General features: G+C 41.9%; 3 protein-coding genes across 5 annotated transcripts; 2 read left to right on the top strand and 1 right to left on the bottom strand.

Annotated features, from left to right (window-relative positions):
- Positions 1-2,725: 2,725 nt before the first annotated feature.
- On the top strand, positions 2,726-6,996 carry LOC130545057 (zinc finger protein basonuclin-1). Its single transcript, XM_057319374.1, has 4 exons — positions 2,726-2,815; positions 3,612-3,714; positions 3,831-4,054; positions 4,660-6,996. The coding sequence occupies exons 1-4, from the start codon at positions 2,783-2,785 to the stop codon at positions 5,992-5,994; spliced, it is 1,695 nt and encodes a 564-aa protein (XP_057175357.1). The 5' UTR covers positions 2,726-2,782; the 3' UTR covers positions 5,995-6,996.
- A 182-nt stretch (positions 6,997-7,178) lies between these two features.
- On the top strand, positions 7,179-17,527 carry sh3gl2b (SH3 domain containing GRB2 like 2b, endophilin A1). Of its 2 annotated transcripts, none has more exons than XM_057319394.1 (9): positions 7,179-7,451; positions 12,637-12,705; positions 12,821-12,893; positions 12,989-13,132; positions 13,233-13,366; positions 13,553-13,711; positions 13,837-13,940; positions 14,031-14,119; positions 15,971-17,527. In XM_057319394.1, the coding sequence occupies exons 1-9, from the start codon at positions 7,407-7,409 to the stop codon at positions 16,177-16,179; spliced, it is 1,026 nt and encodes a 341-aa protein (XP_057175377.1). In that variant the 5' UTR covers positions 7,179-7,406; the 3' UTR covers positions 16,180-17,527. The 2 variants fall into 2 exon arrangements, with proteins under 2 accessions (XP_057175377.1, XP_057175376.1); XM_057319393.1 differs by having other exon boundaries at positions 14,031-14,146.
- A 512-nt stretch (positions 17,528-18,039) lies between these two features.
- Positions 18,040-20,114, bottom strand: hmgb2b (high mobility group box 2b). 2 transcript variants are annotated; one of them, XM_057319403.1, is made up of 5 exons: positions 19,990-20,114; positions 19,000-19,158; positions 18,764-18,918; positions 18,489-18,663; positions 18,040-18,415 (listed from the first exon to the last, which is right to left on the bottom strand). In XM_057319403.1, the coding sequence occupies exons 2-5, from the start codon at positions 19,147-19,149 to the stop codon at positions 18,257-18,259; spliced, it is 639 nt and encodes a 212-aa protein (XP_057175386.1). In that variant the 5' UTR covers positions 19,150-19,158; positions 19,990-20,114; the 3' UTR covers positions 18,040-18,256. The 2 variants fall into 2 exon arrangements, with proteins under 2 accessions (XP_057175386.1, XP_057175387.1); XM_057319404.1 differs by having other exon boundaries at positions 20,011-20,085.
- Positions 20,115-20,640: the final 526 nt, after the last annotated feature.

The following is a 20,640-nucleotide window of genomic DNA, read 5'->3' as shown; positions in this document are numbered from 1 at the left end:
AACAATCACACTAAGCTATTTCGCAATGCTAGCTGCTGCGGATCTTTGCAATAATATCAAGATGTCACACAACAATATGCAGCTGGATGAATCAAGGGAATATGCCCGTCTTAACTTGTGACCTCTGTGTTATTTATCTCTTATGAAATGTAGTTTACGAGTACCGTTTAGTAACCACGTCTTTTTAGAAGGAATGGTTTCCATTTGATGGCCCCTGTAGTGAAAGAACGATGCTCATTACTACCGTGTTAACTTGTGACTTAAGTTCACTATGTCTCAATTCATTTACATTATGTTACATCATGTTACATTAAATCTTTACGCTTTTTCTAACCGAAAGGCTGCTTATAACTATCACTTTGACAAAGCGTTAGCTTGCGACTTCGGTTTACAAGCTCATCTGTGTAGTTAAACCTTATTACATTTTGTGCTTTATGATTTTCACCAGTTGAACTGTAACGCCACCATAGCATAGCACCCTCTGACTCGCACAGACTTTGAATGTGCTGCAAAGAGGCTAACAACCGAGGGAGAACTTTGTCATTTATCTCGCCGTCAATCTGTAATAAATCATCAATAAGTGCATCTAATCTGAATGACACACAGTCATTTGATGCATGGTTATCGACTTCATTGGCTAAATGCTGTAACTCTCTAGCTAATTGTGCGCCCGACATAGTTACTTAACGTTATACACGAAGCAAACGATCAGTGAGTGACGTGACGTTAGTCCAAAACAAGTCAAGAGTAATCGATCAAACGCTTCAATCTACGCTGAACCAATAGTAGGCAAGACCAACCCATCTAATTATCATACAAGACACAGAAAAGTAAGAATAAATACAAGAATAAATAAATAAAAGTGGAAATAAATACATGCGATAATAAATAAATATAAAAATAAATAAACGTATAAATAAATAAATGTAAAAATAAAAGGAAATGATAAATAAAATAATCTAAAAATAAAAAATAATAATAATTAAAAATAATTAAAAATGGACACAAAAAATAATAAATCAATTTAAAAAATGAAAAGAAAAGTTAAAGCTAAGATCAATAATAGCTAAAACGAATTATTTTGTTTTATCAAACCATTCATTCCTGTATTTATTTTCATATTATTACATTTATTCGTTTATATATTTATTTATTTATACATTCATTTATTTATAATTTTGCAGGTTTAGTCCTCCATAGGTTGAATGATAAGAGGCACACAAAGAAGAACGTTATCAGATGTTTCTCTTTTTATATGGAGATTTGATCCAATTCTCAGACGTTTCTTCTAATGTTGCTCAGGAGAAAAAAACAAGTATTGAGGTGTAAAATTAATGTAGATTGTAGAGGTAAAATAATCTGGATTTGATGAGAAATGTTGGAGTTCACTGAATTTTTAGACATTTGTACTGGAAAACAAGAGAAAAATACTAAATAAGAAAGTCATTTTTTGCAGTGTTGAGATCGTCAATTAAATTGACTTTTGATTGCAGACGAGACAAATCTGAGCTCAGTTTGACACGTTGTTGACATCTCTTCTCAAATAACTTTCTGAGATCATTTGTTTTTTTCCCTCAGATTAGAGAAACTTCTGAAAGTTTTAATTGTGACAAAGATCATCACGTCAAACTTCTGCTGTGAGTCTCTCTCTGTGTGTGTGTGTGTGTGTGTGTGTGTGCGTGTTCGTGTTTGTCCCCCTTTATGTTGCCAATGTGCCACGTTGGATGGAGCACAAAGAGTCGTGTTGGGAGTGTGATCAGCACACATCTCTGGTGTTCTCGTCTCGATGTGGAACAGCAGAATGTGGCATCAGAGGAAAAGAGGAGTAAAGTAGGTTTGTCTCCTCCTCGCTTCCTCGCGGGTAGCAGGGTTTTTTGGCAGGGTCACCTGAGCACCGATTGGCCACGGCTGGCAGGTAACGCTGTTTGCCACACGGAAGACGCAAATGAGGACGAACGCACAGAGATGCTTTGATGCAGATCCCCAGTTACTTAAACACAACAACCTTCATTAATTCACAAGGTCCGTCCCATCAGCGTCTAATGAACACACACACATCTAGATATTCATTATTAATGCTGATGTTTCAGGCTCTTCGCCTGCCAAAGGCCTGATTTACACTGATTTTCAAAAGAAGATATTTTGAGAAATGTCTCTGTGGTATGGAAGTCAGTGAGGTTCAGTGTTGTGTGGTTATCATTTTACATTTCATTTTCACATTTGTAAATTCAAACTTGATTGTTGAACAAAACTCTTTTGTGTACACGTGAACTTCCCTCAGAGGAACACAACTGCAGCACAAACCCTCAGATCACCTTCAGAAACCACTGTGAAGCCATGAGAAACTACACACACCCTGTTCTATAAAGAGAGAGAACCGCTGCTGTCAGCACTTTATAAACTGCTTAGTGATTTCAAACAAGTTTTGTGCTGGTTTAGCCCAGAGCTTTTCCTCTCTGCATGCTTTCAGGAGCTTCTGGTCATCTTAAAACTCCTGACACACACACACACACACACACACACGCACTGTGTACGAAATGTGTGTTTAGTAATACACCAATTTTAAATCCCCCTATTTTGCATGTGTTTCTCTCTCTCTTCAAGACAAAAGGATAGCTCTCGTCCAATCAAACGCGTCCGCTCTGCTGGTTTCATTAAGAGTGGGCGGAGTCACGCACATTAGAGCGAGAATATGATAGTGATCCGGGATCAGTTCATCCACTCGGGCCTGAAGATCCCATCAGAAGTTGATCAGAGAAGAGTCCGAGGAGAGCAGCAGGTGATGGGCAGATGGACACACGCGCTTCATCAGGAGGTAAAGTCTTCATTTCTTTATTTGACTGAGATGATGGGAGTTTGACAGACAGACAGTCACCTGACTCATCATCAACAGACCTTCTGTTCTTCATTCATTCACTCATGACTATAAACTGGATGAAGTTCTTTATCATGTTACTCCAGTTCTGCTGAATCTTCTATTTTGACTACACTACATAAAATAGATTTCACTTATTACATTTCATTGCCAAATGTTTTTCCGCTCAGTTTTATTTCTAATACTTAAATTCTTCGAGGAATATCTCTGATCAGATTCTTTCACCCTCGACTCATTCAGTCTCATTCTCTGTGACGATATCTGTGTCTGTCATACCACCTGTGATTAGACATCTTATTGCATTTCATTTCTTGAATAACTTGAGAATGATATTGAGATTATAGTGAGAAAACCTCATCAGTCTGCAGTCAAGAACAAACTTTACTTTTAATACTCTCTCTCTCTCTCTCTCTCTCTCTCTCTCTCTCTCACACGCACACACACATGTCTGGTTGACTATCTCCGTGGGGACAGTCCATAGGCGTAATGTTTTTATACTGTACAAACTGTATATTCTTTCCCCTATCCCTAACTCTATATTTTTATATTTGTAAAAAATATTGTTCTGTACAATTTATAAGCTTTTGTGCCCACGAGGACCTCAATTTTGAGGTGTGTTGGTGTGTATTCAGGTTTAGGTCCCCACCGGGATATACAAACATGAACACACACACGCACGCGCACACACACAGGGGGTGTTATAAAGTGATGAGTTGTGTGTTTAATGTTGTTGTAGGTTGTTGGTTGTACACAGTCAGATTGTCAGTGTAAGAGTTTCCAGCCGGGACGACATCAGATCAGGTCATGTGATCGCTGTTCTCACGGCTGGGTCACACACGGTATGAACACACACAATATCATTCTCTCTGTGACACGTGTGTTTCATTCATCACGTTTGTGTCATTATATTGATATGTGTGTGTTGTGTGTGTGTGTGTTGTGTGTATGTGAGCAGCTGTGAGTAAGTGTGTTGTGTGTTCAGGACAGGTGGAGATTGTTGAGAGTAATGTTGTGTTTGACATCAGCAGTCTGATTCTGTACGGGACTCAGGCTCTGCCTGTGCGCATGAAGATTCTGCTGGACCGTCTCTTCAGCGTTCTCACACACACACACGTTCTCAACATCACACACACGTTAGGCTGGACGCTGCGCGACTACATCAGAGGATACATGATACAGGTACACACACACACACACACACACACACATCTGAGTTGTGTTGAAACATATCTAGTTTGTTTGACTGACAGTTGTGTTGATTTGGTTTTGATTTCAGTTCAGTCAGTTATCTCTGCAGTCTTAGTGTATAATCACAATATATTCTTCAACTACAAAGGAAAACTGAAATTCTAAATCAAACTTAAAGGTGAAAGGTCAAAGTGAAAGAAGGAGCCTGTCTCTTGTTATGCTCTTCACTGCAAAAAATGAAATCTTCAATTAGACAAAAAAAGAAATTTCTGTGAATATTTGCTAAAAACAAGCAAAAAAATCTGCCAATGGGGTGAGAAAAAGAATCTTGAATTTAGTGACTAAGACAAATGTAAACCTTGATTCTTTTTCTCACTCTATTTGCAGATTTTTTTTGCTTGTTTTTAGCAAATATTCACAGAAATTTCTTCTTGTTTTGTCTAAAAACAAGACTTCTTTTCTCAGGTGATTTTGCTCGTCAAGAAAATGCATCTTGATTGAAGAATGTTTAGCCATTTGTACTGGAAAACAAGAGAAAAATACTACGTGAGAAAGTGATTTTCTGTCTGTGAGATAATGGTTTGATGGTCGTGTAGGACTGGACAGGGAAGGCTCTGGATCACTGGACGATCATGAGTCCTGAGGACGAGCTCATCACTTTACAACAGTTTCTGCGCTTTGGTGAAACGAAATCAAGCGTGGAGCAGATGATTGAGGAGCAGCGAGCCTCCGGTGATGTGTGCAGAGATCTCCAGACACACAGACACGGCACCACACATCGCTGTGAGAATCTGTCAGACGTGTTTCTGCAACCCTTCCTCAGTCCTTCACCTGCTCTCTCCTTACATCATCTCACACACGACAAATCCAGAACTCCAATCAGAGATGAAGTCAAACCACCCATGTCCTGGCGTCTCAGTAATCAAGGACTGATGGAGGTAGATTCATCCGTCCCAGACTCCTCCTCCTCTTCAGGTGCACGGGAACGCCGTCACGGATCGTCTAGCAAGAGCCGCGTGAGCTGCAGCGCATGCGCAAAGACCTTCTATGATAAAGGAACTCTGAAGATCCACTTCAACTCTGTGCACCTGAAGATCAAACATCGCTGTACCATTGAGGGATGCAACATGATGTTCAGCTCACTGCGCAGCCGCAACAGACACAGCGCCAACCCCAACCCGCGGCTGCACACGCCCCTCCCCTCCAACACCCCACTACACACCAGCCGCCCATCCAGCCCACGGCTGCTCTCCTCTTATCACGTGACCCGCCCCTCGAAACCACACCTACACACGCCTCATCACGTGACCCGCCCCTCCAACACCCCACTACACACCAGCCGCTCATCCAACCCGAGGCTGCTCTCCTCTCATCACGTGACCCGCCCCTCGAAACCACACCTACACACGCCTCATCACGTGACCCGCCCCTCCAACCCGCTGCCCATCACCCAGAACCCCTGCCGCATGACCACCCCACCCGTTACCAGCAACCCTGGTTGCCACGGAAACTGTGCAGGAGGAGCTACAGCCAGCGAGAGCGGTTTGAACAATGTGACGGTTGCGATCCCTAAAAAGAAGCCACGCAAGTCCAGCATGCCGTTGAAGTTTAAGAGAGAGTGTCGCCATGACAACCGCCGTGACGATGATGATGAGGACGAGGACAATTGTGTGATACCGGTGCCAAAAGAATCCGTCAACGGTTTCCATAGTAACACGCATCACACCGCTAACAGTCTCATCAGCTGCAGCATATCAGAGGATGAGCGTTACGACACTCATCAAACACCTCACTACGGTTACCGTAGCAACAGCGGAGCGGAGGAGAGAAACCAGCGGATCCAGAGAGGAGGACATGAGAGATGTCCGTCTGTCCTGTGCCTTAAAGAGGAGATGTGTGACCCCATCTATGACCACAGTCACAATCTGTGACTGTTTGCCCCGCCCCTGCTTCTCTCTGAACTGTGAACAAATCACCGGGGCTGCGTCCCAAATGGCATACTGTGACTGTACGTACTGACTGTGAATCAGTGTCTACCTACCGGCCGTCAAAACAGTGCCTTCTTCATAGTATGAGAGGGAGTAGTATGAATACATTTGGGACACACTGCGTCCGCGTTGTTTTATGGTCATGTGACCCGTATGCTCTTTGATGGGGACTCATTTATTTTAAATTTTAGAAATTCATTTATTGGCACTTAAATTAAAGTTACGCTTAAGGTTTTCCGCTATATGTATTTGATTTACTTTTGAAATGTGGCCGTTGCTCAGCTCCCGTGACATCATGGGATAGAGAAGTGTCCATCCCATCCACACTCGCCAATCTCGGCGGAAGCAGAAGACCATCCGGGTATTTCTCGCCTACTGTTTTGTTGTTTTACACTTTCTAAAGTGTCCTGCTCCGCTTTTCCTGAAAACAACCTGAAAAAACCTCACGTGTGTCTCATAGAGTTTCCCAATCAAGTCTCAAGCCCAGAAAACAGTGAAATGGTTTTCCTGAATGACAAGCATTTCACACACTCTTGGTTGTGTATGTAGCTTGCTAGTTTGTCATTTTCAGTTGTGTTTAAAGCAATAGTTTTGTGTAACTGTGACATAAGTGCAGGAAATGTATTTGGGCTTAATTTATCGCTGCCTATCACTTCTGAACAATTCACTGAAAGATCATCTAATCACACATTCAGCTTTAAAACAAACTGACATTATTCTGCGTTTACTACATGAATTCTTGGGTTATGTTCAAACTTTAGTTCAATTAGTTGATCTCTTCTTAGTAGCCTACCTCAGACACCCTGGAGGCCAAATGTGTGGAAACGTTATCATTTATTTCACATCAATCATGATGGACCATCAATTTTGAATTAAAAGAACTTGTGGTAAAAATCGTGTTTTTGTGACGTATTTAAACATCATAGTGTTTGTTGTTCTGCTGCCTTATGTGATATTATTTATTCTGGTTGCGCTTCACTCTTGAAAATAACGTCACAGATCAGTCATGGAAAATATGAAGCCGTGTGTGATGTGTGTGTGCGCGCGCGCGCTGTCCGTGGTGCTGAACACAGATCAGACTCACGCACGCGCATGTGTCTGTCTGCTCTGATGCGAAACAGGTCCGTCATGTTGATGTGTGATTGATCGATGGATCCCCGATCCCCAGCCCGATTCTTCGGGGGTTCACCATCCGCGCGCGCTCAGGGCGGGTCGTGTGACGTCACGCGCGCCATCATCAGCAGATCAGACGCTCGTGCGAGCCGCGCGACCGTAACGGCTATCATTGCGCTTCAAAATCATCATTAAACAGCGCGAATTGCGGCGGAATAAAGGCGGCAGTCGCGAGGGTCACGATGTCTGTGGCGGGACTGAAGAAGCAGTTTCATAAAGCGACGCAGGTAAGCGCTTTAAATCCGCCCGTTACTCCACACAAACCCGCCATCCGTCCTCGCGAATAACCCACAGCGTCGACCTCAATGTCGCGACCCGACCGTTAAACCCGCAGTCAAACGACAAATGTGCGCGTGTATCACCGAGCGCGACACCTGCGGGTGACCGAACACCGTCACGTGATGTATGTCAGGGTTCACGCGCGTTATGTAATCGGCCGCGTATGGGATCAGAATTGTTGCAATATTCTGATTAAATAAACTATGATCCGCATATAAATATAGAGAGTTTCACAAACATTTTTTAAATCCACATATGCACAAAAAGCGAACCATAAATATATGTTAGACGTTCCACAAAAAGAGATGGAATTCACAAATAAATACAATGAGATTTGCAAATAAAATATATTTACAAATTTATTTCAATGGCATTTATTTGTAGATCACTTTCTGCACATTTGTGAATCGCTGCACGCATTTGTGGATCGATGCACGCATTTGTGGATGGCTCTCTGTGCATTTGTGGATTTTGAAACATTTCTAACGTCAAAACGCGCACACAATCCACAAATAGGTGGACGCCGCCCACTATCTACGCAAGCCAATCGGGTAACTTCCGCTTTCGTTGTCCAATAGGGCACGTTCTAACTTCAGCCAATCACGTTTTGTTCTGCACTAAGATTCAGGGAGCTAACATGGTGGCCTAAAATGTGTGATATACTAAGAAATGTGAATGGCCTCTTCTTTATACTACTCAGTAATGATTGCTTGTGTTTATATGCATTGTCCGTATGTTAGTAACAAACTACTGAAACGTTTATGACTTGATAACAGCGTGCACGGACTGGGGTGGACAATCCCGGTGACTGATTTGGTCTGCTGCAAGCCAGCCGTTTTATTGTCTTTATGTACCAAAGTGATTAATTCCGATTTTGGCATTCGATAAAATATTATCTGTTTCCCCGATACTGCATGGGTAAGCAGCTAGTTCGCGCCGCACACTCAGCGTGGCGTGGAGTTTCAAGGTGCGCAGCGTTTGCATTGCAATGCGCACTGCAGCTGTCGGTTTAGGCTATTACCAGTTTAACGATGGCTGAATTAACGTGGTGGAAATCATCAGCACTGTGAATTTCTATGTCATTCATAATTCAAAATAAAACGTCATTTAATCAGTCATCTCTGTTTATCCCATTCCTGAATGATCTCTGCTGCTGTGGCTAAACTGTTCTGTATAGGCTACTGTCTAACTCTTTGCCATGACAAAAATGATCACTGTAAGAAACACTACCCATAACATTAACAATAGTAAGCGTTGTCTTTATAGTGGTAGCAGCGTAAGTAGGCTATATTGCAAGATGACCATGTGGGACAATTCTGTCCACAATTCCCCACACAGAAATACTGTAATAATACATTTACTATCATATGAACAGCTCATATAAAGTTTCCCATAATAACGCAAAGAACATCAGAATTAGAAGGAGCTTTATTGCCCAAATGTGCTCTACGCACGAGGAATTTGTCTTAGTGACAGAAGCTGCCAGTGCACATACAGTTGAAAGTGACAAGTGACGAGACACAGGTAACAAAATATAAAAAAATAAATATGTAATAGACAATACACATATGAAAAAAACAATATATGTCAAAAGAGCAGCGGATGCTATATTGTATGCATGTGCTACATATATACAAGTTATAAGGTGCTTTATACAAATTGTGTAAGGGAATGGGATAGCTGTATGATATATTAAATCAGTAACATATGCATAATAAATAAATATGAGTATAAGTGAGTAGTTTAGTATTGTACATATTTATTGAACAGTGGGGAGAACATCATGGGGTAGATGACCTGAGGGAAGAAACTTTATTTGGCTGTTTTGGTGCTCAGTGCTCTTTAGCGCCGACCAGACGGCAGCAGTTCAAAGAGAAAGTGTGCTGGGTGTGAGGGGTCCAGAGAGATTTTGCGAGCCCTTTTACTCGCTCACTCTGGATGAGTATAGTTCTTGCAGTTGGAGGGTAGTACCAGTGATTCGCTCAACAGTCCGAAATATCCGCTGTGCTCTTCGCAGGTCTCGAGTGTTTGTATGTGTCCCGAGCATGTAAACTGAAATTGAGAGAGAATATGTCGCCTCTAAATGCAGCAAGTTTTAAATGACTTCATCGATCAACACAAAGTTACAATGGTAGAGAACTTTAATAAACTTGATCGCTTAGCAACCTTCAAAACAAGTCTTGTACGTCTCTTGATGTACACGACGTGGAGGAGCGATGTTTTTTATTAACAGACTGATTTGACCCTACCTGAGCATGCTTGTTTTTGCTAAACAAAAACATGTAAAACAAAATAATTGCCTTTTGTATTACAGTTAAAGTAGTAAAAACAGACTACTGACTCATTTTTTATTAAAACTGCGCATCGTTCTGTTATCATTTTTATTGAGGTTCTGTAAATTTGCACCAACAAGCCTATGCAATTTGCTTTTGTTTTCATATGTTCATATTTTCTTATATTTAACTTCAGCTGGTTGGGCTATACCTTGATTCTTGCGTCTCATTCTTCAGTGTTCTGCATTTACCAATAACTAGACTACATAAAAAGTACTTAATTTGTTTAAAATTTATATCTTTATCATTTAAAAACCAACAATGTGTATGCTAACCCCATTTAGGAGCTTTTTTTAGGCCTATTTGGCACTGAATATAGAAGGAATGCGTTTATAATATAGCAAACCGTGCTATTGAACTATAAAAAAGCCAATATCACCGCAAGGAAAATTCCTTCACCGTGACAGCGCTACGTTCCCGACTACATTACACGTCACATGTCTTTAGGATGTGTGTGAACGCGCGCACACGTTCCAGAAAATCACTGGCAGTGTGAACCAAAATCAACCGTTCCCGTCATCCCGGGACAAATCTTCCGCATATTTTCCGGGATCTCTGTATGAAAAGGGCTTTACTGAAATGCCATGTAATATCCAGTGCCTTTTGTGCATTTGTATGGAGAACCCATTAATTTGTACAATTAGCTTCAATTCATTTTTATTTGGCAATTTCATATTTTGCTTCATACTTTTTTCATCGAAGAGAAGAGTTGTGTTGCCTCCTTGCGTTCTTATTGCCCCCGTTGTTTTTTATTTGCCAATAAATAAATGAAATAAACAGTATTTTAAAGATGTCCTATGTGTCATTTAAAAGGCAGCAATATATACATAATTATAACCCAACAATATCGATTTATTTAGCACCAGGAAAAATGGAGACGTATATCGTACAACACGCTATACTAAGAGCACTGCCACAATCCTTTTTATTAACTACAGTAAATTGATTATCTGCAGTTGTATACCAATATTTACTATGGTAAGGTTCGAAAACACAAATTTTACTTGGCCTACATGGTTTACTTTTGGGGTTGCTGTGCGAATTTGAGAATATATTGTGTGCACAAGATCATAGTCAAAGGATCGGCATCCTTTGTTGTGGCAAGAGTTAGACAGTATTCAGAACAGTTTAGCCACAGCAGCAGAGATCATTCAGGAATGGGATAAACAGAGATGACTGATTAAATGATGTTTTATTTTGAATTATGAATGACATAGAAATTCACAGTGCTGATGATTTCCCCCACATTAATTCTGCCATCGTTACACTGGTAGTAGCCTACACCGACAGCTGCAGTGCGCATTGCAATGCAAACGCTGCGCACCTTGAAACTCCACGCCACGCTGAGTGTGCGGCGCGAACTAGCTGCTTACCCATGCAGTATCGGGGAAACAGATTATATTTTATCGAATGCCAAAATCGGAATTTATCACTTTGGTACATAAAGACAATAAAACGGCTGGCTTGCAGCAGACCAAATCAGTCCCCAGTCACCGGGATTGTCCACCCCAGTCCGTGCACGCTGTTATCAAGTCATAAACATTTCAGTCGTTTGTTACTAACATACGGACAATGCATATAAACACAAACAATCATTACTGAGTAGTATAAAGAAGAGGCCATTCACATTTCTTAGTATATCACGCATTTTAGACCGCCACTAGCCGCCATGTTAGCTCCCTGAATCTTAGTGCAGAACAAAACGTGATTGGCTGAAGTTAGAACGTGCCCTATTGGACAACGAAAGCGGAAGTTACCCGATTGGCTTGCGTAGATAGTGGGCGGAGTTCACCTATTTGTGGATTGTGTGCGCGTTTTGACGTTAGAAATGTTTCAAAATCCACAAATGCACAGAGAGCCATCCACAAATGCGTGCACTGATCCACAAATGCGTGCAGCGATTCACAAATGCACAGAAAGCGATCCACAAATGTGCAGAAAGCGATCCACAAATGTGCAGAAAGTGATCTACAAATAAATGCCATTGAAATAAATTTGTAAATATTTTTTATTTGCAAATCTCATTGTATTTATTTGTGAATTCCATCTCTTTTTGTGGAACGTCTAACATATATTTATGGTTCGCTTTTTGTGCATATGTGGATTTAAAAAATGTTTGTGAAACTTTCTATATTTATTTGCGGATCATAGTTTATTTATTCAGAATATTGCAACAATTCTGATCCCATACCCGCGCGCGTCTCGAGGAGAGATGGTGCGGTAGAGCAGGTCCCTGTGATAGCAAATCCACATTATTACCAAAATAACATGACAGACAGCTCGGGGCTTATTGTGACACAAAATGTTAACGACACTTCACACATAAATGTCTTACACATATCATATTATTTTATGTTCGTTCATTCTGTGTTATGCCCTCGTGCTAGCAATAAGATAAAAACATTTTTTCACAATCTTTCCTAGTATCTTACACTTTCTAATAACATTGAATACACGCGCTGTAGAGGATTTAAACAACGAACTCGCGCACTGCACAGCATTACAGGGTTGTCATGAGAGAGAGAGAGAGAGAGAGAGAGAGAGAGGGAGGGAGGGAGAGAGAGAGGGAGAGGCAGTTGGGGTTGTACATCTCTATTTTCCATCTAATGGTATTGCCAGGTGGCTGTTGCTATGGCAACTGGCTCTGTCTTGTACAGTGTCCATGCAAATAAACTCAGACCCTGAACAAACTCACACATTCAACATTAAAGCATGTTGTGTCATTACAGCGTGTGTGCGTGCGTGCGTGCGTGCGTGCGTGCGTGCGTGCGTGCGTGCGTGCGTGTTTTCTTACCTGCAGAAAGTCAGTGAGAGGGTTGGAGGGGCTGAAGGCACCAAACTGGACGATGACTTCAAAGAGATGGAGAAGGTTCATTCACACACACACACACATACATACACACAACACACACAGTTAGTCACCATGACATTAACATGTGAACTGCTGAATTGTGATACAAACTGTGTGTGTGGGGGGGATACAGAAAGTGGACACAACCAGCAGAGCTGTGCTGGACATCATGACCAAAACCACAGAATACCTGCAGCCCAACCCTGGTGAGTGTGTGTGTGTTCCTTTACAAAAAAAAAAGAGTTAATTCCATGTACCTGTTTTCAACTAAAAATGAGAAGTATTCTTGTGTGTGTTGCAGCGTCCAGGGCCCGGTTGAGCATGATAAACACCATGTCTAAGATCAGAGGTCAGGAGAAGGGTCCGGTTTACCCTCAGGCTGAGACCGTCCTGGCAGAGGCCATGTCGAGGTTTGGCCGGGAGCTCGGAGAAGAGTCCTGCTTCGGTAAAGCTCTTGATTATTTCTGGTTGTGGTACTGAAGAGAGAGAGGGCACGTGATGAAATCACTTTACTGTGTGTGTGTGTGTGTGTGTGTGTGTGTCAGGTTTGGCTCTGTTAGATGCCGGTGAATCCATCCGTGAGCTCGGAGAGGTGAAAGACGCTTTAGATATGAATGTCAAACAGAACTTCATCGATCCACTACAAAACCTTCATGACAAAGACCTCAAAGAGATACAGGTAAGACACACATGCATGCACGCACACACTCTTACACACACACACACGCACACACAGTCTTACAGACACACACACACACAAGGTGTTGAAACCTGAACATACCTTCCTACAAATACACACACAGATGCATTAGATGAGTTGTGTGTTTCTACAGTAACGTAAACAATGAGAAGTGTGTTTCTACAGCATCACTTGAAGAAGATGGAGGGTCGTCGTTTGGATTTCGATTATAAGAAGAAGCGTCAGGGGAAAGTGACAGAGGATGAGATTAAACAAGCTCTGGAGAAGTTTGACGAGTCTAAAGAGATCGCAGAGCAGAGCATGTTCAACCTGCTGGAGAACGATGTAATACAACCTTCATGTCTCGCTCTCTCTCAAGTATGTGTAAACAATACCAGGATCACATGACAGTGTGTGTGTGTGTGTGTGTGTGTGTGTGTGCGTGTGTGTGTGCGTGTGTGTGTGTGTAGATCGAGCAGGTGAGTCAGTTGGCGGCTCTGGTTCAGGCTCAGGTTGAATATCATCAGCAGGCGACTGAGATTCTCCAGCAGCTCTCCAGTAAGATAGAAGACAGGTGAACACGTCATACAATCACATCACAGCTGAAGTATTGTGTTACAGTCCCTTCACTGCACAAGTGTGTGTGTGTGTGTGTGTGTTACAGAATAAAGGAGGCGTCCAGTAAACCACGGAAGGAGTTTGTCGCTAAACCCCGTATGGAGCTACAGCTGCCCATCGAGAATTACAACGGAGGTTTGAAATCACCTGCACGCTCGCCAGGTAAAGCCTGGCTCAGATTACAAGATTCTCGGCCAGAATTTACCCCGATTTCCCCTCCCGACAATCTTTGAAAAAACCGGGTCCAGAACCTCGATCGGGTCCGAGATTCGGCCCAGATTATCACGTAATGTGAGGCGTTCACAGATCGAATCTTACACCTCCCGATCTGCTCCGAGAGAGATCTGGGCCGCCCCGATCATATCAAACATGTTTGATATTTAGGATTTTAAATCGGGGTGATGACGTTGGTACTTTCGCAACAGCCAATGAGAGGCACATCTGCAAGGTGACGGAGGTGACTGACAGACCTTTAAAAATGTCGACCGCGAAAGCTCCTGCAAGGGTACGTTGGACAGCGGAGATGGAAGAACAACTTGTGGCAACAGCATGATTGTCTATATAATGTATCCTCCAAAACATACCACAACCGCACAGATAAGGAAAAGAGCTGGGGAGAAGTCGCGTCGGTTTTAAATGTACCGGGTAAGTTAACTGCTAACGCGCAGCTTGTAGTTTCGTTCAACAGACTGTTATTTGGCTCTAGGCATACATAGAACATGCGTTTATGTGTTTGTTTTTATGCTGTATCTTATAATCACACTGGCATTCATCTTTATTCTCGGCAGCGACTATTTTTTTTCTTCCGTTATTTATTAACATTAAACTTAAGCGGCTCGCCCAAAGCCCAGTCATAACTTCAGCCCTAGCAAAAAGCATTATAGCACCCCCTGCTCAAAATACGTTCCCGCGGCTTTGGACAGACAGACAGAGAATCATTCAGTGAGCGACAGAGACGTTACACAACCGTTGCCAGGTGAGATCACGTGAAATTATCTTTGCGATGTCCCTTTGTTTACTTCTGTTTCCCGGTGAGATGACGTGAGAGGCGTCCTCTGGTATGATAATCTTAATATTATCCTGTAGTTTGGGTGTCTTAGAATGTCTTTTGATGTGCAATGATGAAATAAAAAAACTTCCAATCAAACTTTCTAAATTTTTATTTTTGCACTTGCTACCTTTAGGCTTATTTATAAACACAACTTTACTCCCCAACGTTTTCTTATCTGGACATTTCACATTCATAAATGCAAGTTTACAAAGGGCAAACCTATTTTTGTAGTGCTTGAAAAAGAGATTCAAATGTAGATGTGATGTCAACATCTAAAAATAGTAAACTCATTAAAACGGTTACTATTAGCTCCTTTTACAAAACTGCATTTCCTATGGATATGTAAAATATGTGTTATTTAGTTGTACACTGATGAGTGTGAGCTTGTTTAAGATTTTAAATAAGAGAATCTGTCAAGATTCTCCTTATGTGTGTGCTGCAACCAGAATTTTTAATCTTTCCGAATTTTAAAACTCCTGTAGTCTGAGCCAGGTTTAAGATTTTAAATAAGAGAATCTGTTAAGATTCTCCTTATGTGTGTGCTGCAACCAGAATTTTTAATCTTTCCGAATTTTAAAACTCCTGTAGTCTGAGCCAGGCTTAACACACACATGTCTGTTTTATTATCCCCGTGGGGACAGTCCATAGGCGTAACGTTTTTTATACTGTACAAACTGTAGATTCTATCCCCTATCCCTAACCATCATAGAACACTTTTTGCATTTTTACTTTTTTTAAAAATATTGTTCTGTACAATTTATAAGCGTTTGTGCCCGTGGGGACCTCAATTTTGGTGACACGAGTCCCCATGTGTTGGTGTGCTTTCAGGTGTAGGTCCCCACCGGGATATACAAACATGACACACACACACACCGTGTGTATTTTCTTCGCATTTAACATCAGCAGAAAGAATAACATCCTGTTCTCTCTCTCAGCTCCGTTGGATCAGCCGTGCTGTCGCGCGCTCTATGACTTCGAGCCGGAGAACGAGGGAGAGCTGGCCTTCAAAGAGGGTGACGTCATAACCCTGACCAATCGGATCGATGATAACTGGTACGAGGGCATGATCCACGGCCAGTCGGGATTCTTCCCCATCAACTACGTGGATATCCTGGTTCCTCTGCCCGCCCTCGCTGTTGCCTAGCAACCCAACAGCCGACTTTGTTGTGCATCTGTGCTACAGCTTAACTGCCCGTTCCTGTTGATGAGCGACTCTGAGGATGATGACAGACACTACAGCGTCACATCTGAGTGAAGTGTGTGCGTGTGCTCCTCGTGGATTTGTTGTTATTATGTTTCATTGTTTATAGTTGCCTTTCAGTTATGGTATGTTTGATTTCTCGTCCTTCGTCTGCACGGGACACGCGCTGCCTGAGCTCTGTGTTTTTCTCATCTCTTCTGTATCACTAGGCCTGGCATGAATGCTGATTTGTCGTCTAGGAAAGCACACACTCCTCACTCTTCATGATCGCTCTTTTCCACATCCCAATCCTTTTACGTCACATAGTTCAAGATGTTGGATCAATAGCTTTATTTAGATTAAGAGCACCTGACCACATCACGTACAATCCCTGTCGGCAGGTTTATCTCGTGTGTCACGCTGTGAAATCGCATTGATGGTGAATTATGATGTCGTTGAAGCAGAAGCTCCTCTGATTGGCTGTGTTTCTCATGAGTTGACGTCTGGTTGGATTTGTTGTCAGTGCAGGTGAACCCAAGCGTTCCGTTGGCTTGTTTAAGCGCTCCTCCTTGATCATTTGAAGGGAAACGTGAAAGCACAATAAGGATCGTGGATGTTTTTTTGCTGTGAACAGAGTCTAGAGATCCGTTCTGAAGAGTTTCTGCTGGAACACGTGTAGAACCACACACCGTCACAAATCGACGTACCATTTATCGCTCGTTTCGTTTCGTTGAAGATTTATTTTTAGCCTAACGAAATGTTATTTTTGAAATAATGGCAAGATTGTGTGGAAGCGATTGCTGTATGTGGCCGTGTGAGTGTAGATTCTGGTGTAGGTTGAGTCGCTAGTGACGTGATGAGCGCTTCATAGAATCTCGATCATCTCGATGGCGTCTGTAGAACAGGCATCTGTCCATCAGATCAGCGTGTTTGCCCTTCACTTGACCTCTGCCGTGACCCTTTCATGAAGTTTTGTGCAGTCGGGGGTCCAGCGTTTGAGATGTCAACACTGCCAAAAATGACCCGTGTTTTCTAGTACAAATATGCACAAATTCTGAAATCAAGACACATTTACCTGAGAAGCAAAGCAATGTGAGATATTAGGACTTGCTTTTTCTGACCCCACTGTATAGTTAATGTATCTTGATTTAAAAACGTTTCGATTTATACTGAAAAACTAAAAATTCAGAGTAAGAAAATCGTTTTTGTTCAGTGAATATCATCTTTTCTCGGTTGTGAATTACATCTGCATTTTAATCAGATCACTGGTTTCAACACAAAAATAAAGGAAATATATTTTGTATAAACGGGATCATGTTTGACCAGATTTTTTGCATTAGGAGAATTGAAGTCACATTGACTAGAAATGTGCAGTATTATTAACCAGAGTGTTTTCATATAGACCCCCTCTGCTAGTTTCCGTCTCATGAACAGGCAATAATACCGATACAAGCGGTGGTGAATGAAAACACTCCAATAATCATTCCGTTTTCACACCAAAATACCCTCTGATGTGTGTGTGAATGTCTGAATGTAATATGGAGTATAAATGTTTTGCACGATGTGAAGGTGGATGTGTTGTGGATGTTATTCACATTACAGAGGTTCAACATTTATGAATCCTTTTATCATGGTGTTTGTTTACCACATATTTATTTAGATTGTTCTTGTGCTGGATTACAAACATCTGTATGCTTTGATGTGAGAACAATAAACACAATGTCACAGTGACCTAGAACAACTTATTTACATTCACCTCAGTTTGATATGATCAAATCATCTTACATTCTGATCAACCTTCATAAGATGACACCAGACACGGACTCGAAATCCTTAACATTTATTATAAAAAAAGCATTTCTACAAAATCTTGGACCAACAGCTGGAAGTGTACAAAAATATAAAGTAAATCTAAAGAAAAACAAGACAACATTTTACACTTTCATTGTTGCTGGAGCGGTTTTACGTAAAAACATGTACATGAGAAATAAAAAAAAATCATGACATGACCCTCAGTAATGCGGCATTAGACACGAGCACTCTACTCATCATCCTCATCGTCGTCGTCCTCATCTTCCTCATCATCATCGTCGTCATCGTCATCATCATCAGCGTCAGGCTGGGATTTTTTAGCAGAGCCGGTAGGTCGACCCGGTCCTCTCTTTGCAGCTCCGGCCCCAGAGCGGTACGCCGCAACGTCCTGCGAACGAGAGACGCACGATCAAACACCAATCAACACGCAGATTAACGCTCACGTCTCGCCGTTTCCTCACCTTCTCATATTTCTCACGCAGCTTCACGGCCTTCTGCTCGTAGGGTGCGCGGTCTTTGGTGCTCTGTTTAGACCACAACTCGCCCAGCTTCTTGGCGCTCTCACCAATGGACAGACCGGGATTCTCGCTCTTCACTGTCGGCCGGAGCTCAGAGCAAAACACAAAGAAGGCAGACCTATAAAAAACAAAGATGATGTCATTTTCAATGAGCATCACCATACATTTCATTCAGTGACATCAAAATTAAATACTCTCTCACAAGCGTGACAACTTACGGGGGTCTTTTAGGAGCATTTGGGTCTTTCTTCTTCCTGCTGCCCTTCTTGCCAGCACCTTTGGGCGGCTCGTAATCCTTCATCTCCCTGTCATAGCGAACTTTATCCACTTTCGCCATGTCCTCAAACCTGGTCTTATCCGACGCAGTTATCGCCTGCACAGAATATTAAGAGTCACAAGAGAACCACAACTGATGTGTGTGTGTGTGTGTGTGGAGACAGACTCGAACCCTCACCTTCCATCTCTCAGAACATTTCTTGGAGAACTCTGCGAAGTTCACAGGCACTTCAGGACTCTTGCGCTTGTGTTCCTCGCGGCACGTCTGCACTAAGAATGCGTATGCAGACGTCTTGCCTTTGGGTTTATTCACGTCTCCTTTCACCATGATGATCAACTAACAGAATAAAAGAACTTCATTAATGATCTGGTTGACATCACGGCAACACAAGCCTGATCTATAGGTCATAGTATAATATCATCATGTTCTATGTAGTATATATATATGAAGAGTTTGGTTGCAAAAAATTTAAAACTCATGTTTTTTAAATGTTGTTTTATTGTGTTGGTTGGCTGTATTTTGGAGTTATTGTGGCTTAAATCAAAACAAACCAACTGCAGTTTGATTGATATTAATTGGAATGCACAATAAAACAAAACAGGATTTTTGACCAATTATAAAAACGAAGTTCTCATTTTGGATTAAACTCTTCATATATTACAAGACAAAACGCAAAAAAAAACATAGAACACTCAAACAAATTGCATGGTTATACTTAAGTCAATGCGTTCCAAGCGGAAATATAACATCTGAAAGTATGTTCGTCGCTATGATTTGCGGTTCTCTTTGAACAAAGATTCCTACGTTTGCTCTTCCCGCCTAATCTCTACCCGTCCCGCCCTTCCCCCATCACGCCACAACGGGTCTCTTAAAACACTCTTTGAAATATAAAAAAATCCCAGCGTATAACCGAGCGCACACTCACGTTACTGCACCGAATCCCCGTTAAAATCGCGCTTTTAAACGCGCGCACGCGCGCGCCCTCAGGTACTGCGCGATACACAAACACGCGACGTTTCTCTCACAAACCGTTAAAATCTCTCAAACCATCACCTACGCTCTCGAACGAACATCACATAAACACGATTACATTACCGATCTAGCCGGAATGAGTGAATTCACGGTTTAAATACTTCAGAAATACACGGTTTTCAGAGTTACACAAACCTGTCCTTTATCTCCACCGACCTGCGCTAGCTTCTGTTCCACGTCACTCACGTGATCTCTTCTGAGCGTGCGCTGTGCGCAACAAACGGTGCTTACTTGACCGCCTGGGCGACTGATTGGTGGATTTTGCTTTGCGTTGCGGAGTGGGACGTCCAATCGCCGGCCGCTCCAGAAAGACTCCGCGACACTGATTGGTCGATTGAACTCCCAGCTTGGTTCGAATGTTAGTAAACTGAAATCACAACAAAACACATTGCAGCTATGATAATAATCGTGACATCATAATCGTAATAAAAATTATATTGTATTGTTTACATTTGAACGTATCTTTCCTCATACGCTACAACACAAATAACAAAAACAAAAAAAATACTGCTAATAAAAATGTGTCTATTTCGGCTATACGTACTTATCCTGAGTTTCCTGACATAACGTTATAGTAAAGCGTTAGCGAGCATCTCATGTGAGGATATTTTAGGTCATAAATCGATGATGTCAAAGATTGAAGTGTGTATAAAGGTCGGTCTAATTTCTACTCAGATTTGAAGTGGTACTTTTTATCTAATGTTTCCTGGCTCTTGCTCAATGTGTAAATGTGCACATTTAACGTTCGTATGCTTTGACTGTCTATTACTCTGCCACGACAACAAA

This window comes from Triplophysa rosa, linkage group LG21 (assembly GCF_024868665.1).
Source record: "Triplophysa rosa linkage group LG21, Trosa_1v2, whole genome shotgun sequence".
NCBI classification, from domain to species: domain Eukaryota; kingdom Metazoa; phylum Chordata; class Actinopteri; order Cypriniformes; family Nemacheilidae; genus Triplophysa; species Triplophysa rosa.
The sequence above is the reverse complement of the archived record's forward strand: the minus strand, read 5'-3'. Positions and strand labels throughout refer to the sequence as shown.

Excerpts from the sequence above, each read along its gene's own strand:
- LOC130545057 (XM_057319374.1), top strand. The coding sequence starts at position 2,783 with ATGGGCAGATGGACACACGCGCTTCATCAGGAG. Across the intron at positions 3,715-3,830 it reads TCACGGCTGGGTCACACACG|CTGTGAGTAAGTGTGTTGTG; the intron begins GTATGAACACAC and ends GTATGTGAGCAG. Across the intron at positions 4,055-4,659 it reads TCAGAGGATACATGATACAG|GACTGGACAGGGAAGGCTCT; the intron begins GTACACACACAC and ends ATGGTCGTGTAG.
- sh3gl2b (XM_057319393.1), top strand. The coding sequence starts at position 7,407 with ATGTCTGTGGCGGGACTGAAGAAGCAGTTTCATAAAGCGACGCAG. Across the intron at positions 13,367-13,552 it reads AAGACCTCAAAGAGATACAG|CATCACTTGAAGAAGATGGA; the intron begins GTAAGACACACA and ends GTGTTTCTACAG. Across the intron at positions 13,941-14,030 it reads TCCAGTAAGATAGAAGACAG|AATAAAGGAGGCGTCCAGTA; the intron begins GTGAACACGTCA and ends TGTGTGTTACAG.
- hmgb2b (XM_057319403.1), bottom strand. The coding sequence starts at position 19,149 with ATGGTGAAAGGAGACGTGAATAAACCCAAAGGCAAGACGTCTGCATAC. Across the intron at positions 18,919-18,999 it reads AATGTTCTGAGAGATGGAAG|GCGATAACTGCGTCGGATAA; the intron begins GTGAGGGTTCGA and ends TATTCTGTGCAG. Across the intron at positions 18,664-18,763 it reads AATGCTCCTAAAAGACCCCC|GTCTGCCTTCTTTGTGTTTT; the intron begins GTAAGTTGTCAC and ends TGTTTTTTATAG.